General features: G+C 34.0%; 1 protein-coding gene across 5 annotated transcripts in view; it reads right to left on the bottom strand.

Annotated features, from left to right (window-relative positions):
- Nucleotides 1-18,093, bottom strand: part of LOC145694865 (uncharacterized) — a 294,105-nt gene extending 276,012 nt beyond the window's left edge. For 2 of the 5 annotated variants that reach the window (XR_014133059.1, XM_081771607.1), the window contains exons 1-2: nucleotides 17,831-18,093; nucleotides 6,416-6,532 (exon numbers count right to left, since the gene is read on the bottom strand). Coding sequence is in view for 4 of the 5 variants with exons in the window: in XM_081771607.1 (XP_081627733.1) it covers nucleotides 6,416-6,505 (90 nt within the window). In the remaining variant the exon portion in view is untranslated. Of the gene's footprint in view, nucleotides 1-6,415; nucleotides 6,533-11,675; nucleotides 11,734-17,830 lie in introns of all 5 variants that reach the window. The other 3 variants (XM_081771578.1, XM_081771586.1, XM_081771570.1) reach the window with 3 other exon arrangements.
- Nucleotides 18,094-22,414: the final 4,321 nt, after the last annotated feature.

The following is a 22,414-nucleotide window of genomic DNA, read 5'->3' as shown; positions in this document are numbered from 1 at the left end:
GACCGCTGTGAAATCATCTGTTTAAATTGCAGAATATACGACAAGAAAACAAAATTGGTAACTGAATAAAGAAATTTTAAAACATTAAAAAGAGAAAATTATATTTAGTATATCTCTATCTGAAGAAGTGTCAGCAAAAGTGCTCGCAATCAAGTTTTCGTATAGTATAACAAAAAGTATCTAAATTCCACGTACTTTTGTGTAATTTGAAAGCAAATGTTATATCAAATATAAGGTTTGGTGATGGGTGGTCACCTTTCTCCGTTACTTGCTAATACAGTCATAAATTATTACGAAACAAAAATACTTAAGAGGAAGATCTTAAATATATGAAATATTATAGAATTGCAGATGACTTGTTACTTATTTACGGAGTGGACAAGGATTTGAATATTTAAACTACAGAAATTAAAGAATATATACCACAAAATAAACAAATTCCACACATACATCTACAGAAAACCATGTCCCTGTAATTTTTATATTCACAATAAATCAGCTCATTTGTTTAACATTAAACCTAATATATGGATCAGCTTCGAGTACACTGATTAGTTTTTTAGAAGAAAAATTATAACAATTTAAACTAGTTTACAACAAAAGTCTCCTCAACGGATATCCCAAAGTTACATTAGAAAATGGAAATCACAGGAGTTACAAATTTACAAACTCAACCAAGGTATCTTTTTGCGGATCACGATAATTTAGCGAAGTGGACTTCGTTCCTTTTAAGGCCTAAACTTCCATATAAATTACGAAGAGTTGCCAACAAATATACTTTCAATATAGCGCTTAAATCATGGATGAAATTAGAAAGTAACTTTAAAGGATGCAAAAATGAGTATGGGGGACCATCTCTTCAGGCAGGTAATTTGCCAATAAAACCAAACTTATATTGGAATCAGAAAATCGAAGTGTATTAATGAGAATTAACGAACACTTTAGGAATTCTAAGGGCCAAGAACTTGCAGTATCAGGATAATCTAAAGATTTGTCTATCTCTAGGACATCAATTATAAGGTAAAGTTAGTTGATCCATAAGACCTCTTCACAAATCGAAAACTTCACTTATGAATTCTACTTTATTAGGATTAAGGAACCGGAACTTAACCAAGGCCCATTGGATAAACGTTGGAATTGTATTTTTAAGCTACGTGACGCAAAAAAATATTATTATTATTATTATTATTATTATTATTATTATTATTAATAATAATAATAAATAAAATACAATAAAATAAAATAAAAAATCATAACTCCATTTGATTCAAGTATACTCTTTAATTTTTCATAAGTAGCAGAAGACTTTTTCAGCAATTTTTCTTAAGTACAAGAAATGTATTACTACAATGATTAATTAAGTTGAATTTGTATGTAGGTTTGTATTTTTTTTTTTTTTTTTTTTATATCATTCCTGATTAGTTTACTAGTGTAACTATCTAGTGATTGTTAAATGAGTTCCTTGGGATTTTTTTACAATGACTTCAAGAAGCTGTTAACTCAAATATTTATGATGAAAATATTAGTGAAGTAACATGTAAATATACACTCGATTTACTACTTACAGTTGGCGTTTACTTTAATGAAGAAATCAGCCTCCCATGAGGTATTAAAACGATAAGGATAACAAATATAAAAATAAGCAAAGACACTTGTAATTTATTCACTTTTTATTACGTATAATTGTGTATTACTCAAAATATGAAAAATCTGACTTATTACTCTTTTTTTCCTGTTTTTAACCCAAATGAAGGGTGTATAAAATGTCCGGGATTATAGGCCAACTCCATTGGGTAAAAACATGAAAAAATGGAAAGAGGAGAAAAGTTGTTGAAGATAGGTGGTTTTCAATCTAATGGTGCGCTCTTCTAATTGCACCAGCCGTTTGGGCTTTACACTGATTAAAGGTCCTATGTTAAATGAAAAGGCAATGTTTCTAGTTCCGCAGGCTGTTCGAACGTAACGTAAGCGCACGCAAAAAGGACAGAGAACGTGCACATTGTTGCATGAGGGAACCTATAACATTCGAATCCATTTCCCAACAATGCTATACGGAGAGCTCACGAGAAAAGCCTGTTGAACAGGCAACATTTCCTTTTCATTCATGGGGTACTTCACCAGTGTGGAGCCCAAACAGAAGGTGTGATTGGAAAAATTCCATTTTAGATTCAAAACCACCTATTTCCAAAACTTTCCTCTCTTTCCATGTAGTAAATTACCACAAAATACTGAAGCCATAATCATACATACTGAAAAAGTACTCAACAAACATTTTCGCTAAATTGTTCACCAATATCAGATAGAGAACAAGCAATAAAAATAAAATTATAGAATATAGGAAAAACTGAATTGTCCAGTTGGGCGCCATGTTGAAATCCACGGTCACATGGTCATGTGCTAAAAGTAGATGGAGTTTACTGAAAGTAAATAAAAATAATAGAGGGGTAGGTCGGTAAGAGAGCAGAATAGCACAGGAATAATGAAGATGAAGTGTTTAACAGAAAGGGTTTATAATATGCATTTTAAATGTGTGTGTGTCTTGACTTCTTCTCGTAAGTAATTCATTATCTATTCCCGATTCCGAATTACACTGTTCGAACTACATACGTAACAACATAACATAAGGTATCATATATATTAGTGGTGGGCCCAAAAATCGGTATTTCGGTTTTTAGGAAAACCGAAACCGGTTTTTGAATATTTTAAAAACCCGGTTTTCACCGAAACCAGTTTCGGTTCTCTCCAAACCCGGTTCGTTTTTCACCAATACCTTTTTCGGTTTTCTAAAAAACGTTCGGTTTTAAACCGGAACCGGTTTTCTTCAAAACAGGTTCCGTTTTTTTTTTTTTTTTTTTTTTCAAACTTGGTTCTATTTCAGACCAGAATAGTGTTTCGTTGTTCTCCGGAAACCGATTCCATTTCCACAGAAATAGTTTTATGTGTTTTCCAAAAGTATTCACCAAAACCAGTTTTGCTGAAAATGCAAACCGGTTTTCGCAGAAAACCGAAACTGGTTTCGATGAAAAACGAACCGGTTTGGGAGAAAACAAACCCGTTTCGCTGAAAACCGAAATGTCAGTTTTCGGATTTCGGTTTTTCTAGAAACCTGTCTTATCCATCCCTAATATATGTATAAACACTTCCTCGTATGTACACGACATGACAAACGCCTCCACAAAAATCTTCCTTCTTAAAACATGCAATTAGTAGTTGACAACTTGACAACTAGATTACACATTACTGATACGTAACGAGTAGTGTAAGCACAGTGATAATGTTAGTAAACACTTATGGTAGAATTTAATATTTTGTACAATAAGCTAACTTATCTTATCTATCCATTTTATGAGATAAGTATGCGGAAGAAAGAAAGAAAAAAACTAAATTTCTAATTCCTTCACTGAACTTTTAGAACATTCCCTTCTCTGCTAAAATCACATTATGGATTGTAGATATGCATACATGTCTCGTTACTGGGTATTTCTAATGCATCCCAAAATATCTAACTCCTTGAAACGTTCTGGCGTAATTATTAGTTAGATGATTGACAGTACAGACAACAAATTATTTCTGAAATAATTTCCCTCGTTTTTAAACTTCCAAACTACGTTCCGCATAGGTATGACAAGTCTTACAGACTGGCTATGTCCGTCCGTCTGTTTGTCTGTCGACAGGTATCAGAACGAAAACGGTAAGGACTTGCGAAAGTGGTTTCTTGGAATAGGTTCAGCGTTCCAATAATAAGTTTCACCTCTTCCATTAACCTTGACTTTATTTTCTTACTACCAAATGCCCCCACGTGTTACTGTGGGCAATATTTTGCATTCCTTCTCCTGCATCTTTCATGCAGAATTCCCCTGAACTCCAAGTCTCACACGAAATTTGAACACCTCGTATAGGCATTTTAGTGAACCACCCCCACTGTCCTTCCTCCCTTCTCGATCATATATATATAAACGCTCACATAGGAGTCTAATTATTTTATATGAAAAATTCAAATACCAAATTTCATGTCTGTAATCTTATGAAATTCCAGGATATTGTAACTCCAGGATATTGTAACTTGTAATAATTGCAATCTCCCTTTCCACACTTTCCACATCAAATTTCCATTCCCTCCCTCCCCCTTCTAGGTCAAATATCCTAAAACACTGAAACACGTGTTTAACTAGTTTAAAGAGCGAGTCTAAATATCAAACTTCATGTTTTTATCCTTAAGGATTATCGAAATACGGGCAGCTTACTGATTCAATTGTAACCGGAATCCCCTCTCCTTTCTTATCGAATTTCCAAAAATCCTTCCTTAGTGTATCTTATGTCACAAATGATTTACCCAAATTTCAAGTTTCTAGCTCGCAGTTTGGTCTCGGCTTTGGTAAATCAGTTACTTAGGATTTCTTCTTTTATATACAGAGATTGTAACCCTCATCCCATTTTTATTCCCACCTTCATGTCTCCTTCCAGTTAAAACATGAAAAAATAAACTCTGAAACACGTATCCCATGAGAAGTCGAAATAACGAATTTCATATGTCTAACCTTACGAGATTCCGAGATATACGCATCTTATAATAGCTGGCTGTAATCTCCTTCCCTTCTAGGTAAAATCTAAAAAACGCTGAAACACCTATCTTATATTTCAAACAAGAAGTCTAAATACCATGTCTCTAACCTTCAGAGATTCGGAGATACTAATTTCCAACCCTATCTCCCCTTTCTTGTCGTATTTCCGAAGTTTTCCTTATTCCTTAAGTGTTCAACGTATGGAAATGAACTGAAGCTTAACAAATATCAGCGACTGTCTAGAGATCAGATGCTAGACGATGATGCTCCCAAGTCTCTCGTTGAATCAGATCGAAAACAAAGAATATAATAATTAGCAGAGACACTGAATTCATCACGGCCAATTGTCCGAGAGTACTACACAAGCTCTAAGTGTACAAGTATCGCATATGAGCTGTCCAAAAATAAGAAGCCACAAAGGCGGGGAATTTGTAATTCATTCTTGACTAGATAACAAAATCATTCCTTTTTAAAAGTGTCGTAAATGGTAACGAAAAATGGCTGCTATATAAGAATATAAGCACAAGCAACTGCGGATTTCGCTACATTAACATCCAATTACATCTATTAAAAAAAATTGACTTCATCCATAAAAGGTTCTGTTGTCTGCTTGATAGGATATTCATGAAATTACTCATTACAAACTTATGGAACAATCAGACTATCATAGAAATCATCTTATATCAACCAAGCACAGTTACGCAAACGTCCCTCTCTTGTCAATCGTAGAGGAGAAAAAATTACGATAATGCAAAACCACATTCCGCGAAACTGACTTAGGATTAGAAGTTCTACTACATCTTTCACATTCACCAGAGTTTGCTCCTATTGACTATCAGTTATTCAGGTCCTTAGACCACAGCGTAAGTCATAAAATTTTTCCGTTTACAAGATGAAATTCAAAGGCATTTAACTGCCTCAAAGAACTTGTTATATGGCATTCTAAACTTAGTAGATCATTGGAAAAAGGTCTAATTACATTGGTGGTTACATTATTGAATGTTGTTCACATTTTGTTAATTACACTTTATCTTCAAAATGTCTTGCAAATAATTGATTACTTTCCGGTATTTTGTTCCTCTGTTGCAAACGTAAGTGAAAGAAATATCTACCACTTCCGGTTCCAATACTGATTCCCGTAGAGCGAAAACGTTATTAGGAGGCGACAAATGGTATTTAATGTGGCTTCAGGATCTGAAGAATAGATGTCATCTCAACTTTCTTCCTTCCACTGAAACTACAAGTAGTAAAAACTAATGCAGCTTCCAGTTACAACCTTGGTTCCTGTATAATAATAATTGTAACAAATAGCGAGAAACTATTTTTGACATGGATTCAGCGTCCGAAGAACGGGTTCTACCTTTCACCTGATCCATCTATTGCAAACAACAGTTTCAGATTTGCTACTGCATTTACATAGTTCGAAAGTCCACTGTGGTTTCACAACGTGAAACGAAACTCGAGTGACTACTACTCTTTACTACTACCGTAAATATCAACATTAACAAAAATTTAAGAACAGAAAAACCGTAATTTTGCAACTGAGGACCTGAAGCAAATAAAAACGTGAGCGCAATTCTTTTTTAGAAAATTGACTGTGTATATTTGTATAATACAATATAAGGCAGTATGTGTTTAGCCCAACAATGTAAAGATTAGTTTAAATTCGATATATTATCTGTCGTTATTAAGTGTTTACGGATAGCATATATTTCCTTGCTTTGAAGTAAACCATAGCAAATATATTTTTACAAATCTCTTTGTTTGAAAGTTTTCATATGAATCTTAAATCATTATTTACTTCGAGTAGTCAGCTCACCCACGTACTAACAGCAGAAATATTTGTCACTTACCTGTAGGCCAGTTGTTATCCCCGATTCCATGGTGTAGGCTGTATATGCGTATGATTCTTCCCCCACCTTACGGGACATACATGAGCCCATAAATGACTCTTTTTTGAATGTCCTCGGCTAAAAAAGAAAAAAGCATTATCTCACATTACGCCACTACTGGTATGTTCACCTAGTAAATCTATAGAAGTCTACGACAAAGTTGATTATTAAAATTTTAAGCGCCATGTGCATGTACTTTATACACACACGGTCTATTACTAGCGGCCGTGTGCACACATGTTATACACATTCCATCTACTACTCAATGGGCCAGTGAAAGCTTCTAGCCCCAGAATAAAACATTTGATTATTTTGGGGATTGGCGCTTAAAGTGTCAATGGTCAAGTCATGGTAGTCTTAACTGTTTAATGTGTTGATCTGCAACCAATTGGTAGAGCAAAATCCACAAAATGAAAGTTCAGGAATTTCAAAATTAATGTATATTTTCGATATGCTAGCCTGTATTACTGATATTGCAATAAATGATACCCGTATAAGGCTCGGGAGCTATCGCTTTATTGAGTCTAATACTTACTTCGTTTTGGAGAAGAACTGATGAAAAATCAGAAAAATTTTGAAAGTAGAAGCTACCAAAAAATTCATGATGGAATTTCTTTTGACGTATTTAAAGTTTTAAAAAATCTACCTTGATACAACTGATTAAATTTACATATAATATCACAAAATAATGTAACAAGTGTGAATTTCTTCTGATTATTTTAAATTAAAAAAAATTTTAATTGCAATTTATAATATTTACCTCTCAAATAAACAATAAAATTGCAATCTTGATTAAAATATTCGCAAATCTCTAATTTGACTGGAATACTTATTTTCTTTTATTCTTTTTCAAATATCAGCTTAAGTACAGAACACTGAGCTCATGCAATTCATAAGCAATTATTTCTGCACATTTTCTTGCTTAATACAGAAAAGATCAAGTGATAGTCAACTCAAGCAAGAAAAGAATCTCACATTTCCCCTTCAAAATGGTTATAGATTTATAAAATTTGTGTTCTTAATAATTCTAAATTATAAACACTAAATTAAAGCCTAAGAGTAAATGTCGAACCAAACAATAGGGAGCAATCATCAGATATGGTGAAAGCAAAATCGCTTTTAGTACAGGAGCCAGCTCATACATAGCATTTTTAAGTTTTCATCTATTTGTAAAGCAGCATGAAACATTTTTGTCCGAGAGCAAATATGAACAAACGAACAGTTAGAAAAGAAAATTAGAAAATTGTATATGTGATATTAGGAGCGAAGTTGGCAGATACTAGAAAATTTTTCACATTCAAAAGATTCATGCTTGAGATTCCAGCGAAGCAGTAAAAATGTTACCATTTAATTCATCATAACACTATAATACTCACACCTATTTACAAAGAATAAAAGCAAAGTTTACTTTGCATTAATTTCTTCACCTAATTAAATCTTCTCTTCAATTGAAATACTTCAGAAATTTAATAATACTCCTACTACAATAATAGTTACTAATCATCAATTTAAATTAATGACTGATTATTTTATTAAGGTTGAAATCCAGTTTTTGCATCTACTGAAACTTAAATATGATTTAACGAGTTACAATAACGGAAAAAAAATAGGGAGGTAAGTCTCGGAAAGTCCGACAGATAATTCCCTCTCATCAACGTTGTTTAATTATCTGTCTAGAGGAAACCGTGAAGAAAGGTCTACATAAGCAAGACTGTATTTTCGATACGACAGAATTAAATGTACGTGGTTCGCAGATATGAGTCCGGAAACAAAACCGTTATCAAATATTGTGACACGAGGGAAAGAAGTAGAGGTTCAGGAAGTATAGTAATACGAGGTCTAGTTTCAGTAACCAAATAATTCGCTAGCGAAGACATGAAATATAAACTTAAAAAATAGATTCAAAGATAGAAATGGCGAACGAAGCAATTAAGAAGAAGAAAAATGTAGTGTTGAGTATTTACCCTGCGGGGAAGAAATACGAACAACGCGCAAACAAAATGACCGAAGACTTAAGAAATGAGAATGTGGACCAAAATGGGTAAAATTAGCTAGGTCAAAGAGAAAACACTTTGACTAGTTGGAGAGAAAAAACAATGGAAGTGGCACTACTGGAAAGAGGAAGTGGCACTAGTTAAGACATCGTCTGAGAAGGTACTGTATCCTGAAAAACGTAATAGAAGGTGCTCTGGAAGAAGAAAAACAAGACAGGGAAGAGAAAACTACAACTGACGACGGTATTACAATGAATAATTGCTATGTCAAGACGAAAAGCTGAGTTGAGAACTAGTGCAACAGATTCTCTCATTTTCTGGCAAGTGAACTGCCAATAATAGAATATTTGTTAATTATCATTCTAATGTAAGCTAATGTTACCAACGTCCCGTTTCTCGGATTTCACAAGATTTTAAAGCGAAATCCGAATCTCTGTGGCTAAAGTTGAAAAGCATCCCGGGATTAATTGAAAACAATCAGATAACGTAATGTAAGCCAACATCAAATTGTGTTTCTTTCCCTTCGTAATTTCCATCGCATTGTCCATCCTTGTCATTTCACTAATATTTTCCTTCAAAACCTCACAAAGTTACACTTAATTAAAATAAAAATTAATTTGAAATGACATCCTGTTTCTTACTTGCCTTGGAATACGAGCTTTGCAGAACTCATGTGTATTAAATCTGAAAGAACAAATGGCACTGAACTAATTCAAATCGAATCTATATTTATATCTTGACAGACTCAGACTTTAACGGAACATTTGAGCTCCTGCTCACAAGTCCTAGTATTAACAATAATTTGACTCTTCAAAAAAGTTTTCGCTACTGAAAGGAGAAACCCAAAGAAAATATCGCAATAATAATAATAATAATAATAATAATAATAATAATAATAATAATAATAATAATAATAATAATAATAATAATAATAATAATAATAATAATAATAATTATTATTATTATTATTATTATTATTATTATTATTATTATTATTATTATTATTATTATTATTATTATTATTATTATTATTATTATTATTATTTAAAAGTGAATTAATCACACTTATATTAACGAAAAACTTAAGTATCCTAATCTAAAAACAAGTGAAGTATATAGTAAACACGCTGAATACATAAAATCTATGAAATGAAATAACGCATATCCCACGGACCAGAATAATTCATGCTTAGATCATTTGCCTCTTATTTGTGAAGGACTAGATTCGATTCCAATATTACATAATCTCGGTTCTATCTCTGGTTTTATTTCTTTTTACAAGACAATTTCATAGTTCTAATACAGTATAGACTAAGTTTACAATGTTTATTGATTTAAAAAAAGAAAGAAAATGTAGCTCTATAATTAGAAAAAAAAAGACTACGAAGGCCATATTCTCGCAAATTCACGTATGGAATTTTAATATTTTGGCTTCAAAAAATATCCTGACTGGTTACGAAAGTAACGAGTTTGTTTGATTTAATGGATAAGAATGCAGGGATTTTTAATGAAAAAGTGTGTGGCCAGGTCTTAATTGATCAACACTGTAATAAATGTATGTACACATTTATTAGCCTCAGTCATTAACATGAAGTAAACATTTGTTATTAAAAATATATGCACCTTGTGCAGCCCCACACACCTACATGCGTTGAGTTCATTCGTCAAATATACACACAGTATCACGAAAAAATTCTGCCATTGCTCGCTCTACGGCACGTTTCAGGTAGATAACGTACCAAGCATACTTCATGGTGTTGAGATCGGAGCAACCAGTTCAATATGACGAACTTTCCAATATGTCACCGGAGCAATTTTGATTTATTTTGCTTGAGCTGAGCGATTAATATATTGAAATATTAGAATAAAATTATGTTTATTAAGAATGCTCTATCTGTGCAATAGGATAAATGAGGAAGACCAAGACAAAAAGGGTTGAACTACCTTAAATTTTCACTTCTTGTGAACGATTTAATATATCTGGACAAAAATTGACATTAATTTATAGTATAATCAGCAAGCCTGAAGGAATTTTCACTCCACTAATTCTTTCGTAGTCATCCACTCTCATTAATCATCTGACTCATTTAGCTTACGAGGCTTAATTGGGACGTAAAACTACATGTTGTGAATATACCTCAAAGTGTAGTCTTTGTTATGCCTCTGCTACAAGGAATGTGACATTTTTTCCAAAATATGTCAAGAGTTAGGCTACCTTATCGATGTTTATTGCGCTTTATGAAGCACTCCGATCGTAATGGTAACCACAAAACCCAGTCAATTTGGAATATATGTATTTAATAAATAAATAAAACAATGTATGGATTGTCAGGAAAACGTACGTCTTTCATCATTCTTCTCCGAACTCTGGAACGAAACGACCAGTTCATGTAGTTTTCTTTGATACTAAGCAAATCTAATTATCTCCATTACCTTAGAGATGAAACCGACGAATTGTTAACCAAATTGCAAAAGAGAGAAATTCTTTCACCAGAAATTGCCGTAAATTTTATTTTTCTACATAAACAAAATGTTTATTAAGAGGTCATATTTCAATTGCATCGAGAGCACAAAATGTGTTAATAAATGATTTGATCTCCATGTTAATGACAACCTGGTGAACAAGGCCATAGATTAAGTGATTAAATGCATACAGTAGAACTTTTACAGATACAATTAACGAAGTACTTGACTTCTCTCTTTAATAGTGCAATTCTCTGTACATTACCGACAAACTACTGAAATTTGTCAATCAGTTTTAAACGTAACGAAATATGAACACGTGTGTAAAACGGAGTACACACTTCTCTTGCTGGCTGCAGAGAAATAAAACAAAAGTGAGATTTTTCCCTAGATAAAATATATAGTTAACATTATTATTATTATTATTATTATTATTATTATTATTATTATTTACATCCCTAGTTGATTTTAGCCAATTATTCAACTTCTGTAATCCACTAGAAACGTAAATTGTAAAGTGAATGTGTTATTGTATTGAAATTGACGCAGATGTCAACATCACAAAGATAGTTTTGCAGCACATGAGAACATTTATTAGTAAAAGAGATGACTATAGGTAGTGTTTAAAGACCAAAGAATATCCTGTTACAATGTAAAGCAGACCATTCAGCTTTAGAAAAGAGATTTAGAATTCCCAAAGCATCCACCACCTGCTGAACTGTAAAGAAAAGCATCTCCCTTTGCAAAAACAAAATTATACTCACAACCAATGAAATAAAAATAATTTCTGATCCTGTGTATGTAGCAGGTGAGTGACAATCACTGCAAAAAGAAATCTAAGTTAATTTTTGATCCCGTTACAAAAAAGTAAATAAATAAAATAAAAATAATTCCCTTGAAATAAGATTACTGTGTTAATTAAAATAGTAACAAAAAAAGTGTCTACGTACCATATTAAAACCTGTTAAGAAATGTTATGTCGATATATACTAATGAATGCTAAGGGGTATATCATATATAACACACAAATAATTGTTGGGATGTGAAAAAGTAGTCACGGGATGCGGACGTAGGTTAAACAATAATATATCTTGATACATCATTTCAAAGCATACCAAAACCTTAAGTTACTCGCAAATTTTTTGGTTAAATTTGAATTTTCCTATATTATATATATGTATATAAAAGAAAAACTCGTGTATGTAGAATACGAACAAAAATTCACTGCGTCAATAATCAGTACTTCTTACTGCAAACTTGTATAGATTAATGTGATTAATCTTTACAAATGAAATAATTAAAGAAAAATGTTACAAAGAGCATTCACATTCATTGAGTGTAAGACAATCATACATGTAATTAAGTATGAAGTACATGTTCTAAGTACGTACATAACTTTCTACAACATACCAACCTCCATGCAGACTTGGTTTATTGGTAATGCCTTAAATTTGCTTTCCTGAAGTTTTTCGACAAAGTGGTTATAACCATTTTTTTTATTTATTTATGAAATGAAACAATTCAACATATGAGAATCCAAATATACTGTTCTTTCATACATATACTATCGGTAAGAATGCACTTTGTGTAGAACAAGTGATTTTGGGTATCTTTTAGTTTCTCCCCCAATCTTGCAAATATAAGATCTCCAGCGTTACTTACTTCACAAAACATAGCTGAGCGAACGAAGGGGGTTAAAAGCCTCGCAGGGCTCGTGCAAGTATTGGTTCGTATGAATGTTCTGTACAAAGTGCACTCTTACCTATACGGTCTTTAATGTATTATAAACTATGAAATATCGCCGACAAAGGGCTTGTAAATTCTATGAGTATGGAAGTTGTCTAGTTTTTTTTTTTTTTTTTTTTTTTTTTTTTAATTTCCCTACGTCATTGCAAATTAAATTGCATTGAGTTTTATGACTCTCTTGTTTTGTTTTTTTTTTTTCTTTCTATCTTTCTTGAAACAATAATAATCTTAGTCTGTGACACTAATTTTGCCTGTTAAAACTTGCATTGGGACTATAAGTGTGATTGTTTGCAGTCAATTTTATTGTAAAAGAATTTGTGAGAGAACAACATATCTCGCAAGATTCTCAGATGCAGATCTTGCATATGTTTTAGGCTCATGAAACTAACATTTAATAACAAAACATTCTCTCTGTGTAGACACGTGCACATTTAATGCTAAGCATTTCAACTCTTTTAATAATTTAAGAGTATGTGTTAGGTCTGGTGTCCGAATGCGGTAACAAATAGCATATTCCACTTTTGATCGAACCTCACATTGTAGCAGTGGCCAACCTTTTGAGGATTGAGAGTCTACTTGTCATTACAGATATCATTGGTGGTCTACTTATCTGTTAATCACCCTACTAGAAGGAACCATAAAATAATGACAATGATCGATGCAGAAAACCGCAGGCTACCATTTAACTTCCCAGTCGATGCGCCCCCCACTCCTCCCTTGTGATATAGTGTTAGAACACCTTTTCCGAGTGCACGACATTATCTATGTTTCAGATTTCCTGTATTAACGAGGATTAGTAAGGCTTAATACATGTATATTGAGATCTTCATAGGCTTATTGTTTTAGTATCAGTGGACATTTCAAATTTGTACACAAAATAAAGGTATAATAAGCACGTGAAGATCTCAATATACATGTATTAAGCCTTACTAATCCTCGTTAAAGGTTACTCGTGTATGTAACCGAAATACAGGGAAGTTTATGCTGTATTAAGGAATACAAAGAGGTGAGGAATTGTTGTGGTTTATGAAGGTCATACCAAAATTAATTAACGCTTATCTCAGGCAAAAATATTTTTATACACTTCTATGAATTTTTCGAATTTTTCTAGCAGGTACAAGTGCCCCATACAACTTCACAAATAAATACATTGTAGCAACACAGCATGGATCCCGGCACTTACTGAAAAAAATAGCCGTAAGAAATTCCTTTTATTTAGTGTTTTTACTCCTATATATGCTCTCAATAACGTCCAAAAATTCATTTTCCGAACTAAAGCAAACGTGCAAGAAAACTATGAATTTACAAATTACAATTTAATTCAAGAAACTCAAATTGTACAAAGATTCCCCCTAAGGACACTTCTATCACAACTGTGTTGCCACCACTACCAATAATTTATGCAAATGATTGACATGTTCGTACCAGAATGACGTAAGAGGCTAAAATTCATATTTTAAGAATAGATGCCCATAAGTGAAGATCTGTAAGGATCTAGAGGCTACACAGAAAATTACTGATTTTTTGTTAGATTCTGAATTCTGATGAATGCCCTCCAGTACATAAATAATTAAGGAAAAAAAACAGCAACAAGGAAAGAGTTACTTGGGAAAGCTCCCAGAGGAAATCGAAATAATATAACGAAGAAATATTTTTTTCTAGATATAGATACGATGTTAATGTTTATTTTTAATATACAAATATGTATTCTATAGCACCCATTCGCTATTTTTATGGATAAGAGTGATAAGAGTGATACTTAGTACAAATATTTGTTTCATAGAACGAGTAAAAGTCACAATAATTCGATCCGATTCGTAAGAAAATGTTAAAACGTAAAGTTCGAAATGGGTCAAAAATGACCCAGCCGCCGTTCTAGTGTTAAGTACTACTTACGAAATTTCTTAAGTGTTATACTATTCTACATTAATAGAAAAGTATTTGATAATTCTTTTCAGTCGAGTCTTCTTTTCACATTAGTTTGTTATTTATTAAGGAATTTGACTTTACCAAAATTCCTTTACTTTCAAATACAATTTTATCGTCAAATCACGAATTGAAAAAAAAAAAAAAAAAAAGCAAATAAATAACAAATGAAAACACTTCTGATTTAACTGCAAGGGAAACTTGAGAACTCTTTGGATTTTGTTTGTTTGTTTGTGTGTGTGTGTGCAATGCGTTTTAATACAAAATTGAGATACACGAGTGCTGTGATAGACCTTTATCCTATTAGCCTAGTGTAACTTTCGATTTCATCCAGCGCACGGTACTATTGTCAGTTGCTAAAGATGGCAGGAGTGCTCTGGACGTCCACGGCATATAAGCAGCGAACTGTTATTCGTTTCCTATGCTGCAAAGAACATACAGCCACAGATATCTACACGGAATGGAGCCGGTGTATTGGGACAAGTGTTTCGCAGTGAGAAGTGTACTGTGGTGGTGCGAGGAGTTTGAAAATAGACGTCACGATACTCAAGATGTTCATGATCTGGTTTTCCTCCATGCCAACGCAAAATTGCACGTGGTGAACAAAACTGTAGTCCAGCCTCACTCCTACATTAGATTATGGAGCATCCCCCTTACAAACCAGGCATTGCCCACAGTGATTACCATCTTTCTGGTCCATTAGGGCAGATCCTGGCAGGACAGAGGTTCATGGACGACACCAGAACTCAGAACGCTGTTCGTCGTTGTTTCGTGATCAGATGGCAACTTTCTACGCAGCGGGAAGGCTATCGAGAAACCTGTGGTACGGTGAGTAAAGTGCCTCAACTGATATGACGATTATGTGCAAATGGATTAACAGACAAAGGTGCGTAGTAAACTACTGTGTCTATCTGGGTTTTCGTTTGTGATTTGTAATCTAGTACTAAATAGTAGGTGCCGAGTCTTTTCTATTTGTCCTCGTATACAAGAGACACCAATCGATATATTATGTGATCCGTTCCGTAATTTGTTTTCTGCCAATGTTCATAACAAAATATACACAGTGAAGAAATGAAGATCTTTACTATATTCCTTTTAATACATGGGCAGATAGTAACAATGAGTTGCATTTTTATTTAGAATTGTTATTATTATTACTCTTTAAAAAAAAATGGAAGAATGCTTGGCTTTCCTTCAAACGCACTTAATTTCACGTTAGTTAGGCATCTTCACAAACAGCGCTATGAAAGAAAATTTAAAAAGAAAAAAAGAGTGTTCTATTTCTTCTTTGAAAAGATCCGATAAGACTATATTAAGCAATAAAAAGTATTATTTCCTTTAACGTAAGAATAATATTACAAACCGAGCGTGGGTATTTCAAAACACTACTTTTCTAAATATTTTATCTGACTGTTCCCAGATCACAATGATAATTGAGTTACGCATTTACATTCTAAAAATACTGACTGTTAAAATCTTAGCCAGGGTGGCTTAAGTTCCGCAAATGGGCCCCCAAAATTACTGTACAAAATTTACAGGGGGAGTGGGGGGATTGAGAGAACTATATGAAATTTAAGCATCAGATAAACGAGACAAAGGAATGAAGGTCACCATTGTATGGTAACTTATGACGGAGAAAAATTAAGTTTAATTTTAGACTATACGAAGGTACGTAGTGAGACCATATTAGGTACGCAAACCGATAACAGAGCATATGTGTGTTTCAAACCCACTGTCTTAAGTAAATAATCTAGGCAGTGATGGTGCAATAGTGGTAGTGACTAACTAACATCGTAGCCTATAACAACGTATCGCCCTTTCGCGGCGACACTGCAGCGAATTGGTTGCATTCGTGATTTTAATGGAAATCTAACAAAAGTTGGTTTGTGTGTTTCGCACAGTAGTTTCTACGTCATTCTTACGGAATTTGAAACACTGAACAACAGAAAGGTGCTACTGTTGCGCAGTAGTACAATATACATGCATACTTATTTACTGAATAAACAAAGAATGAAATTAACAAACATTTGGAAACTACAACTGAAATAGGGAAATGAAACGGGAGTAATTGTAAGTGAGGTATATTAACATAACCGTAAGTAATCAGGAAAAACTTTGAAAACCGTTTTATATTCCTGCGATCGTGGGGAGGTAGAGCATCAGCGGAAACTTACATGGAACTGGTGTAAACAAAGTTTTGAATGAAAAGTAAAATTAGAAATACTAACGAAACTAATCCAAACTATATCATTATTCATATTATTATCCATGACATAGGAGTACAAATAAATACATAAATGTGGTGGGTTTCATTAGTAACCTAGCATTACCTGACCTTCGTTTAGTCATATCATTAATAATAATAATAATAATAATAATAATAATAATAATAATAATAATAATAATAATAATAATAATAATAATAATAATAATAATAATGAGTCTTTACGTTTCTGGATCTACTCTCTGGCACTGAACCCTAATAAAGGCTAGCCAACAATGGTAATTAACAGAATGCTATGATGCAACTATCACCACTTATATAAACAGTCTTCACGAAATAGAAATCACAAGTTTTTCGTTTATCAATTCTCTCATTTAATCTCTAGATATTAAGATGTATTGATTACTATTAACTCAGATTTAAAATATCAATACAGCTTCCAGCTGATCAACAGTGGGAACTCATCTATAGCCGTCGTTAAATTTTAAAACATAAATAAATAAAATAAATCACTCGAAATAATTATTTATTTAAACTCAAGACGGTAATAGTTAAGAACAGCTACTTCTCATCTCCCGTGCACGAGGATACATCTTACTGTTGCACTACCTAAACACCCTAAGTACAAGGGCAAGAACTCAGTCTATTACCTACTTTTTAACATCCTAGATAGTCAATGAATAATTCCTGAAAGTATGGCGTTTCTCGTCCTTCCCTAAATGGGAAGTACGGCTCCTTAACTATAACCCTCAAGACAAAGCTGAATTGATTCCTCGCTTCGTACTATATGAGAAACGAAACCCCGTAATTATTATTCTATAGCAGTACTTCAGGCTGTAACTCATGCAGTACTTATCCGGGAAAATGGGATTCATTTCCCTATATGTTGCTTCTACCACATTCTCACTACGATATAATCATTTAGTATTCTATCTATTGATTATTTACAGTAAAATAAAAATCTTATCGATCAAAAAGTGAGTATTTCGCTTTAAAAAACAGAAAAAAAGAGACTGCGCTTACCTTCTTCAGAATAGTTTATTTCCAAATCGGTATACATATCTACGCTAAAGCGTACTAACATAGAAATTATACGCTGAAAAGATACATTTATAATGTAACAATTGAATTATCGAAATTACATGTAGCACGTACTTGCTACTCAATATATTTAATTCACAATTGCGTATATTAACACCCTCCAGCCATCTTGCGTACACACAAATCAGATGCAGATTGCAGACACTGACGGACGACGCACGAGCAGCGCTGCGCAGCTTGCACTAAGTGATAAGTGAACAAAAGTAAACATCATGCACGTCACATCGGTACATGTTCAACAACAAACTTCATGAAGGTGCGTGCAGCAAGAATATTTGTTTGAACATGGAAAGTACATGGAGAGGGCACTCGACTGTGTTCTGATCTATCTATACTTAGAGAAAGTAAACCGGTGGTACATTCGCAAATCTAAAACGTTCAGAATATTACTTAAATTCTGCACTGGTATCGGCTGAAGCAGAAACGGATTTAAAATTGTTGGGGCCGTTCAATATATCGAACCTGTTCAACCAGTTCGATCATAACGTAGCGAACCTATGTATATATATCAGGTTATCATAAAATAAGTATCGCTGTTCAGAGAACTCTGGGGACATAACCACTTGACAGAATGCTTCCAAACTTGGTAGAGGTGACATTTGGGAACATGCAGAAGAGATTGGTGTAGAAAATAAAATTAGTTCCAATTTTCACCACCAGGGGTAATTGTGGCGCTGTACAACAAGTAAGTATAGCGTGGAAGAAAGACGACACACGACTTTTAGTGATTGTAAATGATAAGAAAGGCTGTAATTACACGACCCGCTCGGAAGAGTAATGCTCCCGGAAGTACGTTTTTGGCGCGCTACTCTAGCCAGCTGTTTTACGCGCTATCCTAGCCAGTTGTTTTAAGTTGGTCACAAAATTTATATCATGGAGTACAAGGGGAACAAAACGAGCCCTGCGGAACTTCTACCCCGTTCCTACTACTACTACTACTTATCTGCACAAAAGTAAGTAAATCACTTTTTTGAGTATTATTTTAATTTAGAAAGTGTTATAAAATGTAAAAAAAAGTTTAAAAAATACTTTCTTCGGGCCGGGTTTTAACTCACGCCAAAAGAGACTTTCGTTACTAGCATATAGCGCTAGCTCACTCGGCCATGAAAACCGACAACAAGAATCGTTTGATTTCAGCTCACTCGGCCATGAAAACCGACAACAAGAATCGTTTGATTTCTGCTATTTGACTGCAACGTGGCAAGAAATGGATAATGCCAGTGTTTTTCGTTCCTACTTCCCGGAGCAGTATTCTCCTGAGCTAGTCCTGTAATTACCTCTCCTGTGGGTCTCGTAACATTGAATACCAACGCTATTAATACCCTGTGGTCAGTGGCAGATTTATGAGGTAGGGGGCTTTTGAACTGAAGCGTCCCTTTAAAATTCTTGGGTATCTTACAAAAGCGAAGTTAAATGTTAGTCTTCCCTGTGCTCATAAAATGCAAGCTCCCTCCAAAATTCAAGGAAAAGATTAATGTCAAATCTCGCGTCCAGAGGTTATTGTGTTTCAGTTCAGTGTTAAGTACGGTGAGTGTGGTATGGAAGACAAATAATAGTATTGATATTCGATGAAAGAAAGGTCATAATTATGCTCCCAGTGTGACGCCTGGCATTGATTTGTACACCTATTAATAATCCCGTGGTACAGTGATGTGTTATGGGCGATAATGATGATGTGAGATTCTGCCCATAGGCAGGTCTTTCACGTGAAGGCCCTGGGCAAGGAAGACGCGTGATGACTAGTACCGTATAAGATAAAGATGATGTTCTAAGAACGGGATCTAGAGGTTAACATGAGATGCGACTCACGTGTCTTCATTGGAAATCGAACCCTGGACTCCTTGAACACAAGGCAAAAAGTGTGGGAAGAAAAAAGAAACAAACATCAGATCACCATCAATTCACTTCGGGCACATAGTGGCTCTCAAATCCGTATCACTGAAACACATGCAGACGTGAGTAAGCACCTGGAGAGGTAATTACAGCTTTCCTTATTTAGCATCACCAGTGTGTCGTTTTTCTTCCACGCTGCACTTACATGGCGTACAGCGCCACATTTACATCTGGTGGCGAAAATTGGAACTAATTTTGTTTTCTCACCAATCGCTTCTGCATGTTACCAAATATGTTCCTACCAAGTTTGATTGCATTCTGTCAAGTGGTTACGTCTCCAGAGTTCTCTGAACAGCAATACTTAGCTATTTTATGATAACCTGGTAGAAATGAGCGAACGAGTTATGTTTTACAGAGCAGGCTAACAGAAAGGGGCCGCATTAGTTACATCATAAGAACCTATATATAACGCAAAATACTGTTGCTGTATGTGGGGTTTATTTATTTTTTTTAACCTTATATGTTGGATATATACAACCAGTTCTTTTTACCTTGATTTGTTGGGTCCCAGTGGCGTAGCAGCTGCCCCCGCAACCCCCGCAGTGCGGGGGGGCCCCGATGTATAGGGGCCCCGAAGTCTTGCGATGAATAAAGTTTTAAAGAAGTAGAACTTCCACCTTACTTGTGTCGGCTTTACAAGTGGGGCCCCTTCTCTATACTTTGCGGGGGGGCCCGCAAAAGTGTGCTACGCCACTGTTGGGTCCTAAGCAGCTTCGGCGTCCCCTGTACTCACCAAGCTTAAAAAAATACCAATAAGAAGCTTTTATTGTTATACTACGTTGAATTTTTATTAAGCATCTTGGACACACCATTGCAACAACCGAAAGCAATCATTTTGTCTGTTTTCAAAAGGTTCATTTTGGACTTTTTGTTAAACTTGACAAAACTACATTAGGCTATATAGACCTACTAATCCACTTGGAGAACAGTTATGGAAATTTGCAACTATTCATATCATAGATAAGAAATAAAATTTCAATTCATTACAAACTGTTAAATTTCAATTCATTAGAACATTACAAACTCATGTGCCTTTAAAATGTTCGAAATGGGTGACAGCATTAATTTCGAGTAATAATTGTAAACTTTTGTAATTTTGTTCTGTATGTGAACACATAAAGAGAATTTTAATTTCGATTCTTCTACGGTAAAAAGTATTTGTGAAATGTAACGGAAATTACGAATATATAGGAGAGAGGGAGGCATTGGTACGATTTTTACTTACCCGAGATTTTAGAACATATCGTCAGCTTGAGAAACATGATTTGTTTTCCAATATAAACTGTGATTCTTTAGCTACATTTACAATGTACAATATTGTTTCTACTAATGTCCTACCTGGAGTAAATTACATTTTATGAAAGGTCTGCAGTCTGTACCAATCTTCCCCATGTGGGGGCAGATTGGTACGAGCAAAGTGAAATTTCACACAGACTTTCTGATAATAGTGTATTTTTTTGTTTTATTTTTCGATGAAATATTTTGAAATATAATATTCTATTAAACTTCCACAAGCTCAAGTATTTTAACAATTGATTTATCGACCTACAGCAGCGAAAATGCAAAATAAAAAAGATGTTTCGTAAAAAGAATGTGAAGATTTGTCAGAATCTTTAGTAATTCAATAGATCTACTTCAACGTGTCATATAAAAATTAAAAAAATAAAATAAAATAAAAAGTCCAATTCTTGTTTGTGTTCTCACCAAAATTTAAAAGTTCCGCAAGCTATTTACAAAGATAAAAACGTACTATGAATAAGGTTCTGTCTCTATAAGGAAAAATAGAAGTAAATAATCCAAGGGCTACCTACAGTTTACAAAATTTTGAAATATTTCATACCTCAACTACTAACTGGAAAATATGTTATAATTTTGGTTCGAGCGTCCCCTTGTCTCCAAAGAAGACGGAGCATTGTTATTATAAAGGTAACCAAGAAAGTTATGTCGCTTTTTCACCCACAAACTTCGAACATCGATATGTTTCCTAAGACGTACCTGCAAGATCAAAAATAGTCCCATTAGCATCGACGACCTTCTGCCAACGCTCTGGAAGGACATGGATCCAATCGTGATAGAACAGATGGTAATCGGATGGTGCAATGTCTGGGAAGTATGGAGGATGCAGTAGTGTTTCTCGTAAAAGGCATAAAATGGTGTCCCGGGTCATCCCAGCCATGTGGGGCTTCACGTTGTCCTGTAACAGGACGACCCCTTTGCGATTCAGATGTGCTAGCTCTAGAGTTTTGAGTTGTTCTTGAGTACAAACCAACTTAGTGCAGTCAAATTACCAAAAAATAAGGAACAAATTAGTAACAAGCTGAAAGTTGGTACAGATGTTGGAAATGATGTTCTAAACAACATACTTAAAGTCCCCTGAAATCCCAAGTGACCTTCTGCCATATTCGAAAATGGCCACTGGAAGTGTCAAATGAACAATACCCAGATAAAAATAGCAATGTCTTCGCTATGATTGAACATAAAGAAATAAACTTAGTGTCGTTTATAGAACATAGATAACACAATATTTTTTTTTCTTTTTTTCTTTTTCTTTTTTTTTTTTTTACAGAGAAACAATTTTTCATAAAACGCATACTTTGAGAAATATTTAGCTCT

This window comes from Thermobia domestica, chromosome 1, assembly GCF_964235325.1.
Source record: "Thermobia domestica chromosome 1, izTheDome1.hap1.1, whole genome shotgun sequence".
Lineage (NCBI taxonomy): Eukaryota > Metazoa > Arthropoda > Insecta > Zygentoma > Lepismatidae > Thermobia > Thermobia domestica.
Note: the sequence above shows the minus strand (reverse complement) of the source record. Positions and strands in the feature narration are given on the sequence as shown.